Genomic DNA, 17,775 nt, shown 5'->3' with positions numbered 1-17,775 from the left:
ATGTCTGGCTGTTGTGTTCAGTGATACTTCCTTGAGAGCAAGGGGAACATATCCTTGTGTGCTGAGGCGTGAGACTTGTTGGCTGCTATCCCTCAGCCTCTCCAGTATTTCTACCTTCAAATCAGTTAATCAGTTACCTTGTGCTCCCTCACCAAATTACCACTTTCTGGGCAGTCACTTCGAGACACACAAGCAAGAGACTCTTTCCCAAATGATGGCTGAATGCAGATGAGTTCCTGTAGCTTGTCTCACACTGATCAGGCAGTCTCCAAGGCCAGGTGGGTGTTTGATCTGATCTAGTAACAGCAGTGGCCACTAGTTGAGTTCTTTCTGGGTTCTTCCCTCAGTGTTCCTCCACTCCCTAGGACCTTGCTGTGAGCTTCAGCAAACATGTTGGTAGATGATACCTGTCTCTTGCAGGTATCTGCCACTGCAGAGTGGCAGGCCCTGGGAGCTTGCTTCTCTGTGAAGTGCCTGGAAGCCTTTGGCTGAAGGAGACTGTGTGTGCTGAGCGCATCCTTTGGCTGTCTGGGAAGCAAAGAGGTGCAGGTTGTAGCTCATCCTAACCTCTTCTTACTGTGGTTTTGCAGATTTCTATGACAGTGTTTGTGGCTTGGGTGACATCCAAGGGAAAGGCTTTCTTATTCTGCTACCAATCCCTTCTGCCTGTTGTGTTTTCCACATATTTTAATTCTGAGGCTTCTGATCTTTAACAGGTATCTTCTTTTCTTCTCCTCTTCCCATGTTTTCTTCCTCTCCTTCGGTTGCAATGCTTCAGGTATCAGACAGTGGTGATGCTTTGCTAAAGGAGTTTTCTTTGTTCCCCTCCTGGAATAGCAGTCAGAAATCTGTGTGATGTGATATGTAACAGGAGACCTTGGTGCCATGTCATATGATTGAGGAAAAATGATACTATGAAAAACAGAGCAACTTTAGAGCAAACTGGAGCTAGCAAGCTGGGACCACTTTGCATGCCTGACTGCACAAGCTGAACGGAGCTGCAAAAATCAGGACTCTTCCAGGAAATTCAGGGTGGGTGGTAGGCTGTGACAGCCGAGCTCCACGTTTGTCATGCCCTGAGAAGTCCTTGCTTGTTTGAGGATTAAACTATAGCTACTTCCCCGACAAAGAACTGCTGCCAAGATTCCAGTCTGGCTCAAGCCACTCTCCACACTTCATAATGAAGTTTGAGAGAGCTTTAACATCTTGGTGTTGGCAGAAACATGGTTTTAAAATCACGGTGTGGTTGGAGACTAGCTGGCTCTGGACACTGGTAACAGGGCTGGAGACTTTCATCTCAAGGTCAAATCCAGCTGTGGTGTTAGTGACAAAGTCATGAACTTCTGACTGATGGTTTGGGGCTTATGTGTGGAAAGATGTCTTGAGTCCAACGCCAGGACTGGGAGTTGGGAGGCTTGGGTTCAGTTCCTGAACTTTGCCAGAGCTGTTCTGAGGGACCCTCAGTAAGACACTTAAAGTCTTCATGCCTTAGGTCTCTTGGTGAAAAAGCACTGAAGGTCTACCTATATCAACGTGGTGCCAAGTCCTCACACTCGCTCACGACTCCAAACTCCGGAATACCATTGGATGCAGAAGCGCAAAGAACTAGGTGGGATGAGCTGGCTCTGTCCAGCCTTTATTAGACAAGTGCCTGGAGCGCAGTTGTCAGCATTAGCAGTAACTGGCGTGCTTTTTGGCAACTCGGAGGGTGAGGACGTAATGTTCTCAGGAGGCAGTGTTGCTCTCCCACTGCTCGGCGATGCTGTTCGAAGCGCAGGCAGCCACGTGCTCAGGAGGAAGCTTGTGCGGCCCTTCTCTCCGGTGGCTATAGGAGAAGTTGGTTTCTGTGTTTGGCAGCTGGCATAAATAATCAGCAACAGTTTACTGAGAAATTAGTTTCCCAAAGACTGCGTTAACCACAACTGAGCTGCTGCCTTCTTTCCAAGGCATACATGGGCAGCCTCTCCTGGCAAGCCTTTGTTACTACTCTTCAGAGTAACTACAGAGTAACTGCGGTGTCACTGCAGTGCTGGCCTGGATGTACACCTGTGCCTGCTACCCCTTGGAGGGGTTTTGGATGAGATTCATGCAATTTCTACCTCCCTTCTGGCCTTGTTCCTGGCTGGGCCCAGGGCAGTGCTGCAAGTGGAGCAGGCTGGGGCAGTGCTCCGTCTCCTGGTGGCTCTCGGCACTGCCAGAGGAGGCTCTTCCCCAGAGGTGCTCAGGGCTTGTGTCTGCCTGGCCTTGAGAGAGAAGCATAAAGCTGCAGCCTGCAACACTGTAATCCCAAAGCTTCAGCCTCTCCCTGTGCGTGCCAAATTCCTTTGGCTGTTAAATCAGGGTAGGAATTTTGAGGGGAGCTTGTGGAGTACAACTTCTGTGTTTGCTTTTAGCTTCGTGAATAGCAGCAGTGACTTGTCTGGCTGTCTACTGGGAAAACTCTGATTTGCCAGCTTTGACGGGCTGCTGTTTTAAAGGAAAAACTGGCATTTATGCAACTATTTTGTGTTGACTTTAGAATCACTGGTGCCTTGGGTAGGTCTGCTTGTGTCTGCAGGTAGCCCTCTAGTTTCCAAGGGGGTATGGCAGAACTTGTGCTTGAATTGGGAGCCTGGGGATGCTGTGTGCTGTACACAGAGCTAACAATGTGTCCTGCAGAACCTCGGCTGTGGTGAGGAAGAGTGTAACCCTATTTCAGATGGGGAAATCCGAGGCGTGAGGCAGATAGCTGGAAAACGGCTCCATGTAGCCAGTGCTACAGAGCACTGATGTAGTGTTGTGTCATGATGATCTTTGTCACGCTGATGTGTTGATACACCCCGGACCTGAGTGGTGGCGGTGGGAGAAGGGAAGAGAACGGAGGGATTTATGCAATTTTTGAGAGTAATGTTTTGGAAACTCTGTTAGTGCTGAGAGAGGAAAGGCTAATGCCAGCCTTCATTCAATGTCAGAGAAATCCAGGTGGAGGTAGAGTGAGAGAAACAAGACTACTTAGTTCTGTTACTTGCGATGACTTTGTAGCAATGAGACCTCCACAAAGCATACAGGTGTTATTTGGGGGAGAGGTTTGGGAAAGAGTATGAGGGCTTAAGGAGAAAAATAAGGGTTGTTGAATTGGATTCACACGGTGGTAAACCCTTGCTGTTATTTTGTCTGTCTCCTTTTTCTGCAGCTGGGGGTGGCTGGGTGCTCTGGAGATGGATCCAGGCAGGAAGATATTCTATGAATTAGTAGCAACACTGCTAGGTAAGTGCATTCTACTGACTTCTTGTTTGTGTTAGTTACAGGACTCTCATCAGGCCCACGTACAAAATGTCCTACCGAACTGTGACCACGCTGGAATGGAGGTGCTGTCCTGGCTTCACGGGGAGCAACTGTGAGGAGGGTAAGTTATCCAGCAATACACCTGTCCTTAGAGAGCAACAAGGGGATGTGTGGATGGACTGGCTGTGTTGAGTTGGGTTTTGTTCCTTAATTTGCTCTACGCTTCTCAAACACAGGAAAAAATCACCTTTATCTTGACTCCCCATCACTATCTGAATGCTCACACACAAGATCTGACAAGTGGTCTTGGAAAATAGACCAGACTGAATGGCTGCAAAGAAGCCTGAACAAGGAAGGGGAAAGAAATGAGGAAATAGTTACTCGGGGATGACCTGTTCATAGGTGTGCTTGTGCTTGGCAGAGTCCTTGCAGAGTACTTCAGAAAATGCACTTTCTCCACATCCCACTGCCATCACCATCAGTTGCTGTAGCTGATGAAAGCTGGTCCCTGGATGGCTGCTTGTAACAGTTGTGCCTGTAAGGTCTGGATACAAATAATAGCTGTGTTCCCAGAGGGCTTTGAATTAAATTAGGCACCTTTTGGTTTCCCTTCCCACCCACCCCTGACTTACTGGTGCAACATTCAGGTTGCACAGTGCATGTGAAAACAGTTCTGGGTTTGGCATCTGATCTTTCATGGAGGAAAACACAGAGCTCTTTGCAGAGCTGGAAGAAAGGGAAGTCTTTCTTTTCCTTTTCTTATCATGATGAACAAAAAGGACACGTTTTGCATTTTCCTTCCTGATGTTTTCTGCTTCAACTGTTGCTTCTGGGGCGTTGAAGTTAGTGCTTCTCCATCGAGTTTCAGGTTTAGGCACTAAGGCATCTGCTGAATCTGTGTCATGAGTGTTCATGGCTTATGAACGGGAGAGAAACTAAGCCTTGAGTTTTCTGTTCATTTGCATCAGGTCACACAGCCTGCCTCTGCTGGCTGGTGAAGGGTCATTGGGGGTGTTTGGGGTGTCCAACATCTCTAAGACTCTGCTGTTTTCTAGCCGCACCTTGTTTTCTTTGTGCTGTGATCTCTTGGTGCTAATCACACAATTAATGAAAATCTCTAACTAGGAAGTTGTCTCGTTACAGTCACAAAGAATGATGGTTGCAGACAGCAGCTCCCTTCAGGCTGCTAAGGAAACAATAGTTTCCCAGAAGCTCAAGAAAAGTCTTAAAAAGTGGCAAAGTTACCGTAAATTGCAGTCTGCAGGACAGAACTTTGCATTTTAGCATGCTGCTAAAAGAAGTGAGCCTGGGAAAGAAAAGCTGCTGAGTGCAGCTTGGATTCTTACCTGTCACTGCAGGGGAGAGGGATGCTAAGGACTGTGGCAGAAACTGTTATTTCTAAAGTAGCTGTAGCTCAGGCTGGCCAAGGATCTGACCAGGGACCCAAGAAGCCTGGGTGTGGAGCCCGTTTGTGCCTGTAGGTTTGGACAGGTGTGAATAATTACAGCTTAGTGGTGCTGCTGGTGTAAAGGAGAGAATCCAGCTCCCTCCTGCAGTGCCAGATCTGTCTCACCAGAGTTCAGTGGAAATAAAAAGCCAACATAAGCTTGTAGGGAAAGTCAGCAGCGATCTCACAGGAACAGGTCTGTGGAACGAGGTGACAATTTTATGCAGCCAGTTTTCAAGGTGGAACTGTTCTTTTGGGCTTGGATATGGTCTGTGGAGTGTGAGCAGAAAGCCAGTAGCAAGCCCTCACTTTCATGTGTGAGATTCTTTTTACCTTTTTTTTTTTTTCCCCTCCCTAAAACATCTGGCACTACTGATAGTCCCATATTCTTGAAAGAAAGAGGGGAAAAAAAAAAAAGACACCTCTCTCTAGTAGAGCAGGGTTGTGCCACTGAATTTCTAGCAGCAGCACTGAAACTAGTGTGTGCGCAGCAGCTCAAGCTGTCTGAAGGCCTCAATATTGAAATTGAAGTATTTACTTGCTCCTTATGTTAATCCGTAATGTTAGTGTCACTCGGAATTCTAAGTAAAAGAGGCTGTAAGGAGTTCTTTAGGGCTTTTTGGCAACCTGATATACAGCCTTTTGTACTCTTTCCTTTCTGCACTCCCTCCTACTACAAACACAGCTCCTCTGAGAGGGTAGGATGCTTACATCTGTGTGGGTCCTTTCTGGAAACAGCAGACAAAAGAAAACAGAAAACTAAACTCAAACAAAACAAAAAGAGTGCAATTATGAAGCCACAGCAAATTAGCAGGGTAGAACTTCAAAATGCTTTCATCTATTTTTGGTATTAGTTATATTTCACCTCAATATTTCATTTCACTTGTATGTGCAGCTGGTGCTTTTGAAGTTGATGTGAGGTAGGTATGATTGAAGGCAGATTGGATCCGCACTATTTTTAACTTGCCTCCTTGCTGTGTTGCAAATGCTCTGATTCTCTGACAGTCACTATTGTTCTCCACTGTCAGCAGAATGGCAACTACAGTGGCTCTGAACTTCTGCTTCAAGATGTCTCCCGTTTCCAGAGACTGAAGGAAAAAGTTTTTTTTCCCAACAGGCCCTGGATAGTAAAGGTTGCATTTCCATGAGTAGGACAGGCTAAGCCAGGAGATAATGGTTTGATCAAGCACATAGAGCACTTCTGAGAGTTGTGTGTGCATGGGCACAGCAGCAGGGTCCCTTCTTCAGACTGATAGCGTTTTTTATGTGTTCAGGCTTGAGAGATCCTATCTATTGATTGCTGCTTTAATCCCGAGAGAGCAGGGCTAATTCTTGTTCCTATTTTGTGCTGTTCTGGAACAGTGTCTTTAGGGGAGCCATTGTAGCCTATCTGGAGGATGGATTATTTTTACTAGCTGTCCTTTTATAAGGCCTTCCTTGCCCTTTTAAAACTTGTTTTATTTCTTCTAGGATTTTATGGGGGAAGGAAAGATGGCGGGAGGGTGAACCAGGGAAACCAAGTTAAAGAACTTGCAATCATTCAAAGGCTGCAGTGCATCTATTTCCGACATACATACTTCTACGTTATCTCCCAAATGGCAGGCCAACTTTTCTTTTGTAAAGAAAACAGTCCAGCATGGATCTCTAGCCCCAAAATATGGTAAACTCCTGGTGGTTTGCTGTAACACACCTCCAATGAGAAAGCTCCCCTTTCACAGTTAACGTGCTGTGCACTGATAGAGCAAGCTGTTAAATGCAATTTGAGTATTACAAAATGTCTTGACCCTTAGCTAATAAGTTTAGCTTGAGAAAGTAACCACTTAACTGTCACCAGCTGGCAGGCACCTACATCAATGCTGAATGCTGCACATTGTTTAGATTTAAATTATCTTGGGGAATTTAACTCTTGTGTTGTAGTTGATAAAGAGCAGCATCATCTGGAGGAAGCCCAGCTCTAAGAGCGGGTGGAGATTTTGCTACTCAGTGGGCTATTAATTTACTGAGCTGGGGATGGCTGCATCCAATCTGTTTCCTTTTTCTAAGCTGACACTGCTTGGGGCTTTGTGGCTTTCCCCTCACCCAAAGGTATGTCAATGTTTGAAAGGTCTCTACTTCTTTTTTTCTTTTGCTTTTGTGTAGAACTGTGACCAGCTAGCTGACTAGACAGTTAAAAATCACCAGTTGTACCAGGGCTTCCTGAAGGGTTTTTTCCAGCTTTCTTGGATGGAGGAAGAGGCTTGATGCAAACAAGTCTGGCAAATTTAACTGTCAGTACATGCTAATTTTTATTTTTCAGGTTCAGGATTTTTTTGTTTTGTTTAAACTGGAGCCCAAGCCTAGGACAGGAAATGAATCCACTGAGCCACCCAGTCTGCTGACTGCTGATATAAAGAACATATGGACGAGGGCAGTGCAGAGGTGAAGTGGTTTAGCTATTGCAATCATGCATCAAGCTGATTGATTTGAATCCAAGATGATGCTGACACTTCAACTCAGCCTTTTTTCTATATGGCTGAAAGTTCAAATCCAAGTGCAATCTCTTGGGAGAGGAAAAGTGTCCCCAGCAAGTTCAGGGGCTCAGCACTGCCCTAGAGCTCTCCAGCTAGGCAAGGTTTTATTTCACTTTACAAATCTAACATAGATTTCTTTCTTGTTTGTTTGTATTGCTTGGATTTGGGACAGTAGCCAGTATCATATTTACCCCAGAAGCAGATTGATGCTAGACAGCTTAGCTGTTTGGGCAAGAAGCAGCTCCAAGAGTAACCTCGGCACCTCTAAAGTGATACCACTGTGATTCCAAGCTTGCTTTTTTCTTTCCATAAGAATACAAGTAGGATAGGAAACTTGAGCGGCCTTGTTCAAGTAATGGCTTAATCTGAGAACTTCCTTTCTTCCCTGTTGTTCCCTCCCCCGCCCCTCTTCTTATTTCAGTTCTCAGAATATTTTTATCTACTTCTAATAACTATTGCTTGCATCTTGTCATCCTGATATTTTTCAAACCTCTTAGATTTCCATGTGTTTACAGATTTCAAAGCAGCATAAGAAAATAAGGGCTTTCCTTGGTATGACAGAGTGCAAAAGCCCTTTCCTTTTCTACTGGTGGTTCACAAAGTTTCTTCGTCTCAGGAGGAGATACAGAATAATACCACCAGGAAAGTCTTAAACTAGCAAATACAATTATGATACGATATCTGATGAGGCCATGAGAATGAACATGAAAACTAGAGACCTGAAAGTTTGAAAGTCCATTGAAGTGCTCTAGAAGGAAGGGTATTCAAAGTGGTGTTGATGGGACCTCACTTCTCCAGGTCTTGGTTTGCTCCCCTGTGAACCGTAAAACATAGAACTGTCAATCTGTGGGAAAATACACTGTGAAGGTTACGGAGTAACGTTTTCCATAATATCACAGTAGTTCTTTTCAGGACTAAAGCTTGTGTGTTTTTTCCTTTTGTCAAGTACTTCAGTTCCTTCTTGTTTTTTGCTCTTCCTCGTAGCCACTGTTTGGAAGCAAGGGAGTTAAGGCTGTGTCTCACATATAGCAAGTAGCAGACCTCTTTCCTGCTACTGAGCATTTTTCATCTTGCCCTTAAAAACCGAGAAAATGTAAGAGAAGGCCGCAGGGGTTAAGAGAGGCATTGCACTATCTGTTCATGTTGCTGCTAAACCCTAGTACAGTGATGTTTTCCCACTTCAGCAGAGTCCAACTCCTACCATAATCAAAGCGAAAGCTTGTGTTTGAACAGTGAAACTCTCCCAGAGGTGGCTATATCTCGGTGCTCTCTGGTTAGCAGGGCAGTTTTATGCTGCAAATGTGTTGCAGACTGAGGTACCTTCCTTTCAAGTTTGGATCTAGCACAGATCCTTGCATGTGTGTAGTTCTCTTCTAGAGACTGGCTCAGTAATTCCTTTAGTGAAATGTGTCTTTGCTCTCATTTTGAGACCTTTGGAACAAAGTCTAACACTTGGTTCCACATAGCAAACTTGCTTCTAAAAATATGTTCACATTACAAAGTTTAATGTTTATTAGATAGAAGTGAATTATGTGAATACATGTTATACACTTAATAGTCTAACCTGAATTTCCTAATAATTATCTAGTTAGTAAGTAGGAAGTAAAATGTGGTACTGACCTTCAAAAAGTTATCATGAGAAAACATCAAAACATGTTGATCACCCTTGATGGAGTTGCTGATGCACGGAAGTGGCTTTCTGAGTAATGATGTTTGTGTATCTATAGCGCACAGGTGTTGGATAGTATCTACCCTGATATTTTCTTCCATAGCATATGCCTCCTGCTCCTCCGTACCTCCTATTTGTGTTTATGGTGGCCTCTTCAATATGAGGCAGAACGTCCACCAGAAGTTTCCCAAACAACTCTATGATGTGTCACCCAATTCCTTTCTGCTCCCATCACCATGCTGACCATTCAGCAACCTCTGGCTTCAGGCATAACGTGTGTCACCCTTGATCAAATTTTCTGAGGAGTTCCTGGAGTGTGTGGTCACTGTTGGAAGAATACGCAGCCTGCTGAGAGCACTTTCTGGCATCAGTGCTGTGTGACTACTCGAACAATTTCTAAATGTTCATCTTCTCTTTCGATACGCAGTCAAAAAAAAAATAAAATCCCTGTCAGATTTCCAAAGGCTTTGACACAGCATTCCAGCATCTGAGTAGTTTCACTTTTTTTGGACGTTTTTAATCTGAACAGGGTGAATTTTATTCAGCACCTAATGTCAAAATATTTGGACTGCTAAATATCTGCAGATGTTATCTTAACATAATTAAAAAAGCTGTATGCCGTACTGTTACACTGTCCCAATTTTTTTAGCTCCCATCAAATTACTGTGGTGCACAGAGATTCTTTTTTATTTTGATAAGCTATTTGTTTCCTTTCCCAAATATGTTGGATGCTTTCTGTTTCTGCTGCTGTGTATTTCTTAATTCACAAGTGACAGAGCCGCCTATTTATAGTGAATGGCTTTCCTATTAATTTGCTTGACTTCTAATTAGGGGTGAATGTAACATTACCTCGGGTAGGGGTAACACAGGACCAGGCCGCAAGGCTCTGTGTGTGTCTGCCCTGCCTGGATCGTTCTCACCATGCTGGCAGGATTCTGCCGATTGCTGTCAAGAGACAAAAGCATGCGAGGCTTCTTTAACAACTTCTACCTGTCCATAGGTGCTGGTATTACTAATTGATAGGCGTATTTTCTGGGAAATGGTGAGATGCAGCAGGAGAAGGTTAGAGTTGAGAAGGAAGTCCTCGGTAGTCGACTTAGTCATCTGAGCTCCTACTGCTGTAGTAAAGCAGGTTCTGCCATTACACAGAATGGATGCCAGCAGTAAGATATGGCTCTTCCGTGTCTCTGGCAGTGTTGCTGCTTCCTAAAGAAGCTTTGCTTTCATCTTCCATGCAACTGTCTTTAGTGTATGAAAACAAGTAGAGTAGCAATCACGATCCTGGAACTGCTGGAAAGACCAAAAATGGTGAATTACTAGAATAGGTGGTCTATGAAATTGGGCAGTGTCTTCATTTTTGCCTGTTAGAGATGGCATGGGATGGTTCTGCCTTGAAGATAGGAGTCTCTTGAGATTCTTTCTGCCTGCTTCAGTGACAGAGCAGGTAAGTGCTGATGAGCTGGGCTACATTAGAGGCAACTGTTGTCAAAAATATTGTCAATTGGTGACTGGACTGCTATTGGCAATGCAGGTTTCATCAAATCCTTCTTGGAGTACTTATGATCCTGTAAAGAACATAAAGGGTAGTAATCTTGAAGCACTCAGCAAAGCAGATAAACAACTAGGAAAAGGTCCACAGAAAGAAACTGCTTTCATTGGGAGTTATAACGTGCCATCCAGAGGGACCTTGACAGGCTTGAGAGGTGGGCCTGTGCGAACCTCATGAAGTTCAACCAGGCCAAGTGCAAGGTCCTGCATGTGGGTCATGGCAATCCCAGGCACAAATACAGGTTGGGCAGAGAATGGCTTGAGAGCAGCCCTGAGGAGAAAGACTTGGGGGTGCTGGTGGACGAGAAGCTCAACATGAGCAGGCAATGCACACTTGCAGCCCAGAAAGCCACCCACATCCTGGGCCATATCAAAAGAAGTGTGGCCAGCAGGGCGAGGGAGGTGATTCTGCCCCTCTACTCTGCTCTGGTGAGACCCCACCTGGAGTACTGCATCCAGCTCTGGAGTCCTCAACACAAGAAGGACATGGACCTGTTGGAATGGGTCCAGCAGAGGGCCATGAAGATCAGCAGAGGGCTGGAGCACCTCTTCTATGAGGACAGGCTGAGAGAGTTGGGGTTGTTCAGCCTGGAGAAGAGAAGGCTCCGAGGAGACCTTATAGCGGCCTTCCAGGACCTGAAGGGGCTACAGGAAGGATGGGGAGGGACTCTTTATCAGGGAGTGTAATGATAGAACACGGGATAACGGCCTCAAACTGGAAGAGGGTAGGTTTAGATTGGATATCAGGAAGAAATTCTTTCCTGCAAAGGTGGTGAGGCCCTGGAACAGGTTGCCCAGGGAAGTTGTCAATGCCCCATCCCTGGAAGTGTTCAAGGCCAGGCTGGATGAGATTTTGAGCAACCTGGTCTAGTGGGAGGTGTCCCTGCCCAGGGCAGGGGGGTTGGAACTAGGTGAACTTTAAGGTCCTTTCCAACCTGAACCGTTCTGTGTTGATTGCGGGAGTAGATGAACAAAATTTTGAGGATGCTGCTGGTAAGGAGGTCAGCCAAGGGGATACAGTGCTCTCTCCAAACTCTGCCGTGAGCCTGTAAAGAGAGCTGGGGGGGGGGGGGGGGGGGGCGGGGCGGTTGTGTGGAAAACTAGACCTTTGACTTCAGTAATTGGTTATGGAATGGCAAATGCCACCGATTCTTATTCATCTGCGGTGCTAGCATGTTTTTAGCATGTTAGGACTTTCCAGTGGGATCAGTTTGATCAGCCAGGAGAACGGAAGCAAGGAAGTCTTGGGCACTGCGTATGTCTTTCTCTTGACCAAACAAAGATTCAGTGATGGTGCACCTGAGAGCCTTTAAGTATTTTCTATTAGATTTATATAAGCACTCTTAGACACATCTCTGGTGGTTGATTAGTTAGATATAGAAACTTTTGCACCCAGGTGAGCTCTTGAATTACTTGGGAACAGAACTTCAGAGGCGTGGGTTCTGAAGAGCCCATACAACCTCTCAACAGTGTCTTCTTTCACAATCCTTACTGCCTCCTTCAACCCTATGTTTTTAACTCACTACTTTCTCATGTAGATGTTCCCTTCGGAGCTCCTGTCTCCCCCCAAAATTATCACTTATTTCCCATTCATCCTCACAATTATGAACGCTTGATTTGCTTGAGGCCATTAAAAGGGAGTTGGTTTTTCCCATTATTACAGCACCCGGGATAAAAATCTACTTCTAAATCTGCTTAGGAATCGGAGGGGATTTCAAAAGACAGCTGACTTCTGTAGTCTTCCTCCTTACCCCGTCTTCCCCCTCCCCCCAAATCCTTGAGGGCCATATCCTTCAATGGGTTTGGAGTTCAGGTTTGTTTGGGGGTTGTGTGTATGTGTGTGTTTTGGATTTATTTTTTTAAATATATTTGGTCTTGTCAAACTTCACAAACTGTGAAGAGATCTTGCAACAGAAGGATTGCCTAAGAAATATAGAGATCACCTTGAGATCAGCTTGTTTTCATCAGGTTTAGAAATGCTTCTGACATAAAGCAATTCTGCTTTTACTGCAGGGAGTTAGAAACTACCATCAGTCCACACTAAACTCTAATCCTGAGGTGGACAACTGTCATCTCAGAGAGCAGTGAATGAACAAGATGGACTTGATACTTTTTTTCTTAAAAATAATTGTTTTGGTAAGACACAGATTGCAGGATGATCTCCCTGAAAATCTGTGCACAGAGGCTGTCCTAACATGAGCTGTGCAAGACATACTCCTGCCCTTTTGGACAAGCCTGAGAAGTGTGTAATGATGAGATGGCTAAGGTGGGCCTTAGTCAAGTTCAGGACTTGGGGAGATACCTCACATGGTGTATCTACTGCTCTCACGGGTGGTTGGGCTCTGTGAGAAGGCTGGATCCTTTGATTTCCAATATCCAAATCTGGAGACATCTTCTGATGGCTGGGAGGTTTTGCCACCTGCCTTCCTAACCTTTGTGAGATGAGTTGATGTTGCTGGTCCGTTAACGATAGAGGAGGGATGACCTTGAGGAAGCAATTTTGTGTAAACAGACCAGATTGTTGCAATTATTAAAAGCCATGTGAAAATAGCCAGAAGGTTGGAGGACTTCACTAAGCCATCAATTCCATCCAGGATAAGGGCTTTGGACTGAATGCAGAGCATGCTGGAAAGTTCATGCAGCTCCTGCCAGTGTTGTGTCCTCTCCTGTTAAAGGGAGGATGAGACACCTTATGCCGTCAGTCCTGCAAATGTAATTAGTACCAAAACAATGAAAAACATTCTCCTGAAAAACTCCACCCTGTTTCTCTTTTCTACAGAGATTCCTGTCAGAGATGGTAGGGGAAGGGTGGGGTTGTGTTTGTAACAAAAGTCAGCAGATTTTGGAGCGCACACCACACTGCCAGTCACATATGGAAGTGCTAAATGAGAGGAATAGTTCCCGATTGGTGTCCACTGTTCATTTTGATGCTTTTCAAGTGAATTATAGATAACAATGGAAGAAGAATTAAAACCACCCGCTGAAGCTGTATCTGAGCTTCCTTGCTGCCACAATAATTTATTTGATTATTATGGTGTTTTTTTAAATCAGGAATAGGAAACAAGGCCTGGGCCTTTAATATGAAATGCTTACAGTTGGGCTGGGTGGCAATTAAGAGGAGTATCTTCTTCACTGAATTTGCAAGGCTATTGCACACTTAGCAAGGTGTTTTGTGTTTAATTTTTGAGCATAACACTTATGAAATTACAGCTCCCTCCCCATCACTTTTCAAGGGCTTAGTTATGAAATGTTTGGACTTAATGTTGCTGTCAAACAGTGTTGAATGGGATGATTCCTTGAGGAAGAACTTGCTGAATTTCTTCCAGGAGAATACTTGAGCGGCCAAGTAAAGCCTGGTATGTGGAGTGCCATCTCTTTTCTTATGTGATTGCAGTAATTTATTTACTTTTAATCACCCTGGATATTTGGCCCTAGCAGCAGTGGAGACTTGTGCAGATATGAACGTTGGTGAGGATAAGGGAGAGAGGAGGGGAACGTTCCTAGTTTTCATCCCTAGATGAAACCTTCACCTCTAGGTGTGACTCTGGGTTTGGAGTCCTGCTGCCATCTCTTCTTTCTGTCTTGTCACATACTGGAGGAGAGATGAGAACATACTTTGCACCACATGAGTTCTAAGATTCCTGTGCAGAGCTGTTCTAACAACGATTTGTGACTTTGCATGAGCAATGGAGGAATATCTCATACTGCTGGACTTTAAAGAAATGAGAAAAGGAAATTCCTTATGATGGGAGACTTCATTGCCAGCTTTCCACAGACGGCAGATGGACAGGCCAATGTACTCTTCCTCCAAAGAGTTTTCTAATAGTTTTAAACAAAGTTGTTGACAGTGCAAGCTGTTTGCACATGTAAGTGGTAAGAAGGGTATAAGGTGTTGCAAGACAAGGGGGAAAGGCTGAAGGCCGTAGAGTATACAGGGAGTGGTGCAGTTGGTAGCAAGCTGAACTGGAGCCAAGCGTTGGGGTGAGGCAGATGGAGATCTTTCTACCTTAGGGGCTCTTGCCTTTTCTATTTAAAATTTTTTAAAATGTAGGTTTCTCATTAAATGAGTTAATGCAATTGGTACAATGAGACTTGTGTTTTCTGTGATAACTAATTCTAGTTGTGGGCTGCTCAAAACCTTCAACATAACGGAGAGTTCATGCAAGTGCAGTACCTAAGCAGGCGAAGCCTCCTCCCCACAGAAGTTTTCTTCAGGAGACTGACTGGGGACCTAAATCCCTAGTGCAACTGTTACAACGTTATTCTGGGATGCTTTGCCATGTGGAAATGAGATTGCAAGGGATTGGGATGCAGGTGGAATTGGGATTGCAAACCCAGGAGTAGGAACAGAGGTGGATTTGCTGGAGATGTTTGAGACTAGTTTCACATTTTGTAGAAGACTTCAAGGTAAAATCAAGAGGTAGGCATCAAATTTGCATGTTGTTGAATCCTAGACTTATTATTACTCAATTCTTTTGTTATTAAAAGGTGAACCAAAAGTGTTCCTCCAAATAATAGTTTCTAGTGGAGTTGAATTTCAGTTTAACATGGAGAAGTGCTAGACAAAAGCATGTTCAATGCATGTCATTCCAGTATCATGTCTCCTCTCTGTGAGCTAGTTAACAGGGTAAAGGCAGCAAAGTTAGTACAGCTCCATTTGGGAAGCTACAGGAATGTGCATCATATGGAGCAACTTGGAAATACATGGTTCACTCAAAAGAAACCCTGTGCTGTAATTAGTAAGGTTCACCCTGTGTCAGTTTGGGCAGATGTGTCGGATGGAGTTGTACTGGGGACTGTTCTCAGTCCGGTATGGCTTGGTGGTTCATTTTAAAGTTTGGTGTACGGAATGGCGCGAGCCCTCTAACAGGGGTGTGTGTGTATGTTAGAGGTTGAGCAGTACTGGGAATACATGGTAGACTAGGATTAAAATGCAGTGAAATCTTGATTAAATTGTAAAGTTGGGCAGAAATCCATAAAGTGAGACTTGGTCAAGGTCAGTCACAGAGGCTGGAATAATCAAACGCACAAATTTTGAATGGAAGGAGACTCTGAATGTAGCAGGATCCCAGGGGACAGAATGGAGTTTGTGGAAGACGGCAGAATGAAGCTCCACTCTAAACTCAAGAGAAGAAATGCCATCCTGGAGTCTGGTGCTACAAATACTCTAACCAGATGCAAAGTTTACCACTAACGCATCCATGAGAGTCCCTGATGCGCAACATTTTAAACTTTGTGTATGTTTATGGCTAGCAGTGCCTGTGTATGTGTGTGTGTCAGTGTTTCTCAGGTCGAGTTTCAGCATTTACTGTAACTTCAGCCTTGTTACTGCTTAATTCATGTGAAAGCTAGTCCTAATTGGGGTTACACATCTGAGCCCCAAGATCTTAAATACTGTAAGGGGTGTGTTGCATCTGTGAAGGAAAGTGTTTGGCTGGAAAGGAATATGCCTTCTGTAGGGAATGGGATTTGAATATGTTATACTGTCAAATGATTTAGATTGGTTAAATCTGATTACCAGCTAGACTAGTTAGTAGGTACATATATGTATATGCAACTGGAAATAGTATTAACACAAACAAGCTTTTCTAAAAAAAACATAATTAGTAGTCATTAAGGGCTAACTCTTGTTTTTCCAAAACTGGACAAGAAGTAGGTATAGACTCATTCTAATGACTACAGCATGTGATTACAAAGAGTAGGAAACACTTAATCAGTTCCTAAAACAAGTGTAGCATTGCAAGATACCCTGGTTGTCACTGCAGTGGAAAGAACACTTATTGGATGGGTCTTTAGCAACTTTATAGTTCCTAAATAAATGAAGGCTGTGAAAAACTTGCTGGTGAGCTTTCTGAAGAAATCAAGTATGATTCTATGTACTATGAGCTAGATTTCAGACAACGTTTAATAACGTACCTCATCAAAACATGTGAGAGAGTCAAACATCACCATTTAAACAGGTTGCACTAGGTCCCTCAACCACCAAAACAAGAAAGATGTTAAGGAATGGCTCTGTGAAAATCCTCTATCATGAAGTTCATTAAAGATTGATAGATTTTATTTTGGACTCATAACATATGCTTCTTGCTCAGGGTCCTGATTTGTCTCCTCCTTGGATAATGCATCCAAATCCACAAGTAACATGCAAGTTTGCATTTCATTTTGAGCCCAGCAGGCATACGGCAATGAGGTTACAAGACCTTTCCAAGTGAGCCTGGAGGGACTTGTTGGCTAGAGTTTGGATTTCTGGCAAGCAGCTTACTCCAGCTCTTTTCTGTAATAAACTCAGGGTTCAGTCCCCGGCCTCTTATAGATACTGAGCACTGTTGCGTGTCTCTGGATAATCAGTCACTAAAAGGCACAGATGTTTCAAGATGCGTAGCAATGGGTGCAGCACATAAGAAAGGCAACATCAGGGTCATACTACAGACGAAACCACATCTTACATGTGTTCTTTCTTCACAGGAAAATTCTTGTAGCACTTGCAGTTTTCTGGTTGCTAATACCATCAAATGAATAATGCTAAAGCTAATAATGCTTGTGACTTTTATTTGCTGTTCATTAAACCTTGCAATGCCATAGATGGCACGTGCCTCTACTGCAGGCAGATCCAATAGAAGAGCATTACAGTAATGAACAGAGTGGGGTGCAGGATTGCACCGTGGCTTAAATTAATTTGGGCAGCAATTCTAACCAAGTCAGAAGGATTATACAAATATGGGACTAGAAGATGCTCTAGTCCTTACCTGGTTATGGAGATGCTAAGAGATGGTTGAAGAAATTCCTGCATTTTTTCTTTTGCTGTAAATGAAATGTACTCCTTGTTACAAAAAAATAAGAGAAGAAAACAGACACAGTGAGGATTTAGAATTTGATGTTTAATTTGTTTGTAAATTATGACTTTAGAAGTAATGCTAAAGAAGTCTTTGGTGTGATCCACTGTGGAAAATGCAGGGGCCTATGTTGATTGCTATGTGGTCCGTCATTTTAAAAACCTTAAGGAACCTTCATGGCAGATAGACTTTAGTTAGATTACTTCCTGCTGCCAGTGGCTGTCAAATGTGTGTCCCCAGATCAAGTGCCAGAGGTTTCTGTTGAAGGTGTCAGGTCTTGTTGTCATGGAAAGAGAGTGTTTTCTACAGCACAAGCTGTAGAAACTGCTGTGGTACCATTGAGACACTGACAGAAATTGTGAAGTATCTTGGTTAATTAGTTCTTCTCCAGTGGCCAGTTTAGGCGGCAGATACAAAACGATTGCAGTTGTCAGCCAGTCTTTTTTGAACTTCAACGGTTAAGCCTGTGCTTAAGTAACGAAGTTTCTGGGTTTCTCTTTACTG

The 17,775-nt window shown here is 44.0% G+C and overlaps 1 protein-coding gene across 5 annotated transcripts in view; it reads left to right on the top strand.

The window, feature by feature from the left end:
* The window catches only part of COL26A1 (collagen type XXVI alpha 1 chain), a 179,666-nt gene that overhangs the window by 32,463 nt on the left and 129,428 nt on the right, over positions 1-17,775 (top strand). For 3 of the 5 annotated variants that reach the window (XM_063342416.1, XM_063342415.1, XM_063342413.1), the window contains exon 3: positions 3,282-3,385. In XM_063342416.1, coding sequence (XP_063198486.1) covers positions 3,282-3,385 — 104 coding nt within the window. The remainder of the gene's footprint in view (positions 1-3,281; positions 3,386-17,775) is intronic. The other 2 variants (XM_063342417.1, XM_063342414.1) reach the window with 1 other exon arrangement.

The sequence above is a fragment of the Chroicocephalus ridibundus genome, chromosome 7, assembly GCF_963924245.1.
Source record: "Chroicocephalus ridibundus chromosome 7, bChrRid1.1, whole genome shotgun sequence".
Taxonomy (NCBI): domain Eukaryota; kingdom Metazoa; phylum Chordata; class Aves; order Charadriiformes; family Laridae; genus Chroicocephalus; species Chroicocephalus ridibundus.
This window is presented reverse-complemented; position numbering and strand designations above follow the sequence as displayed.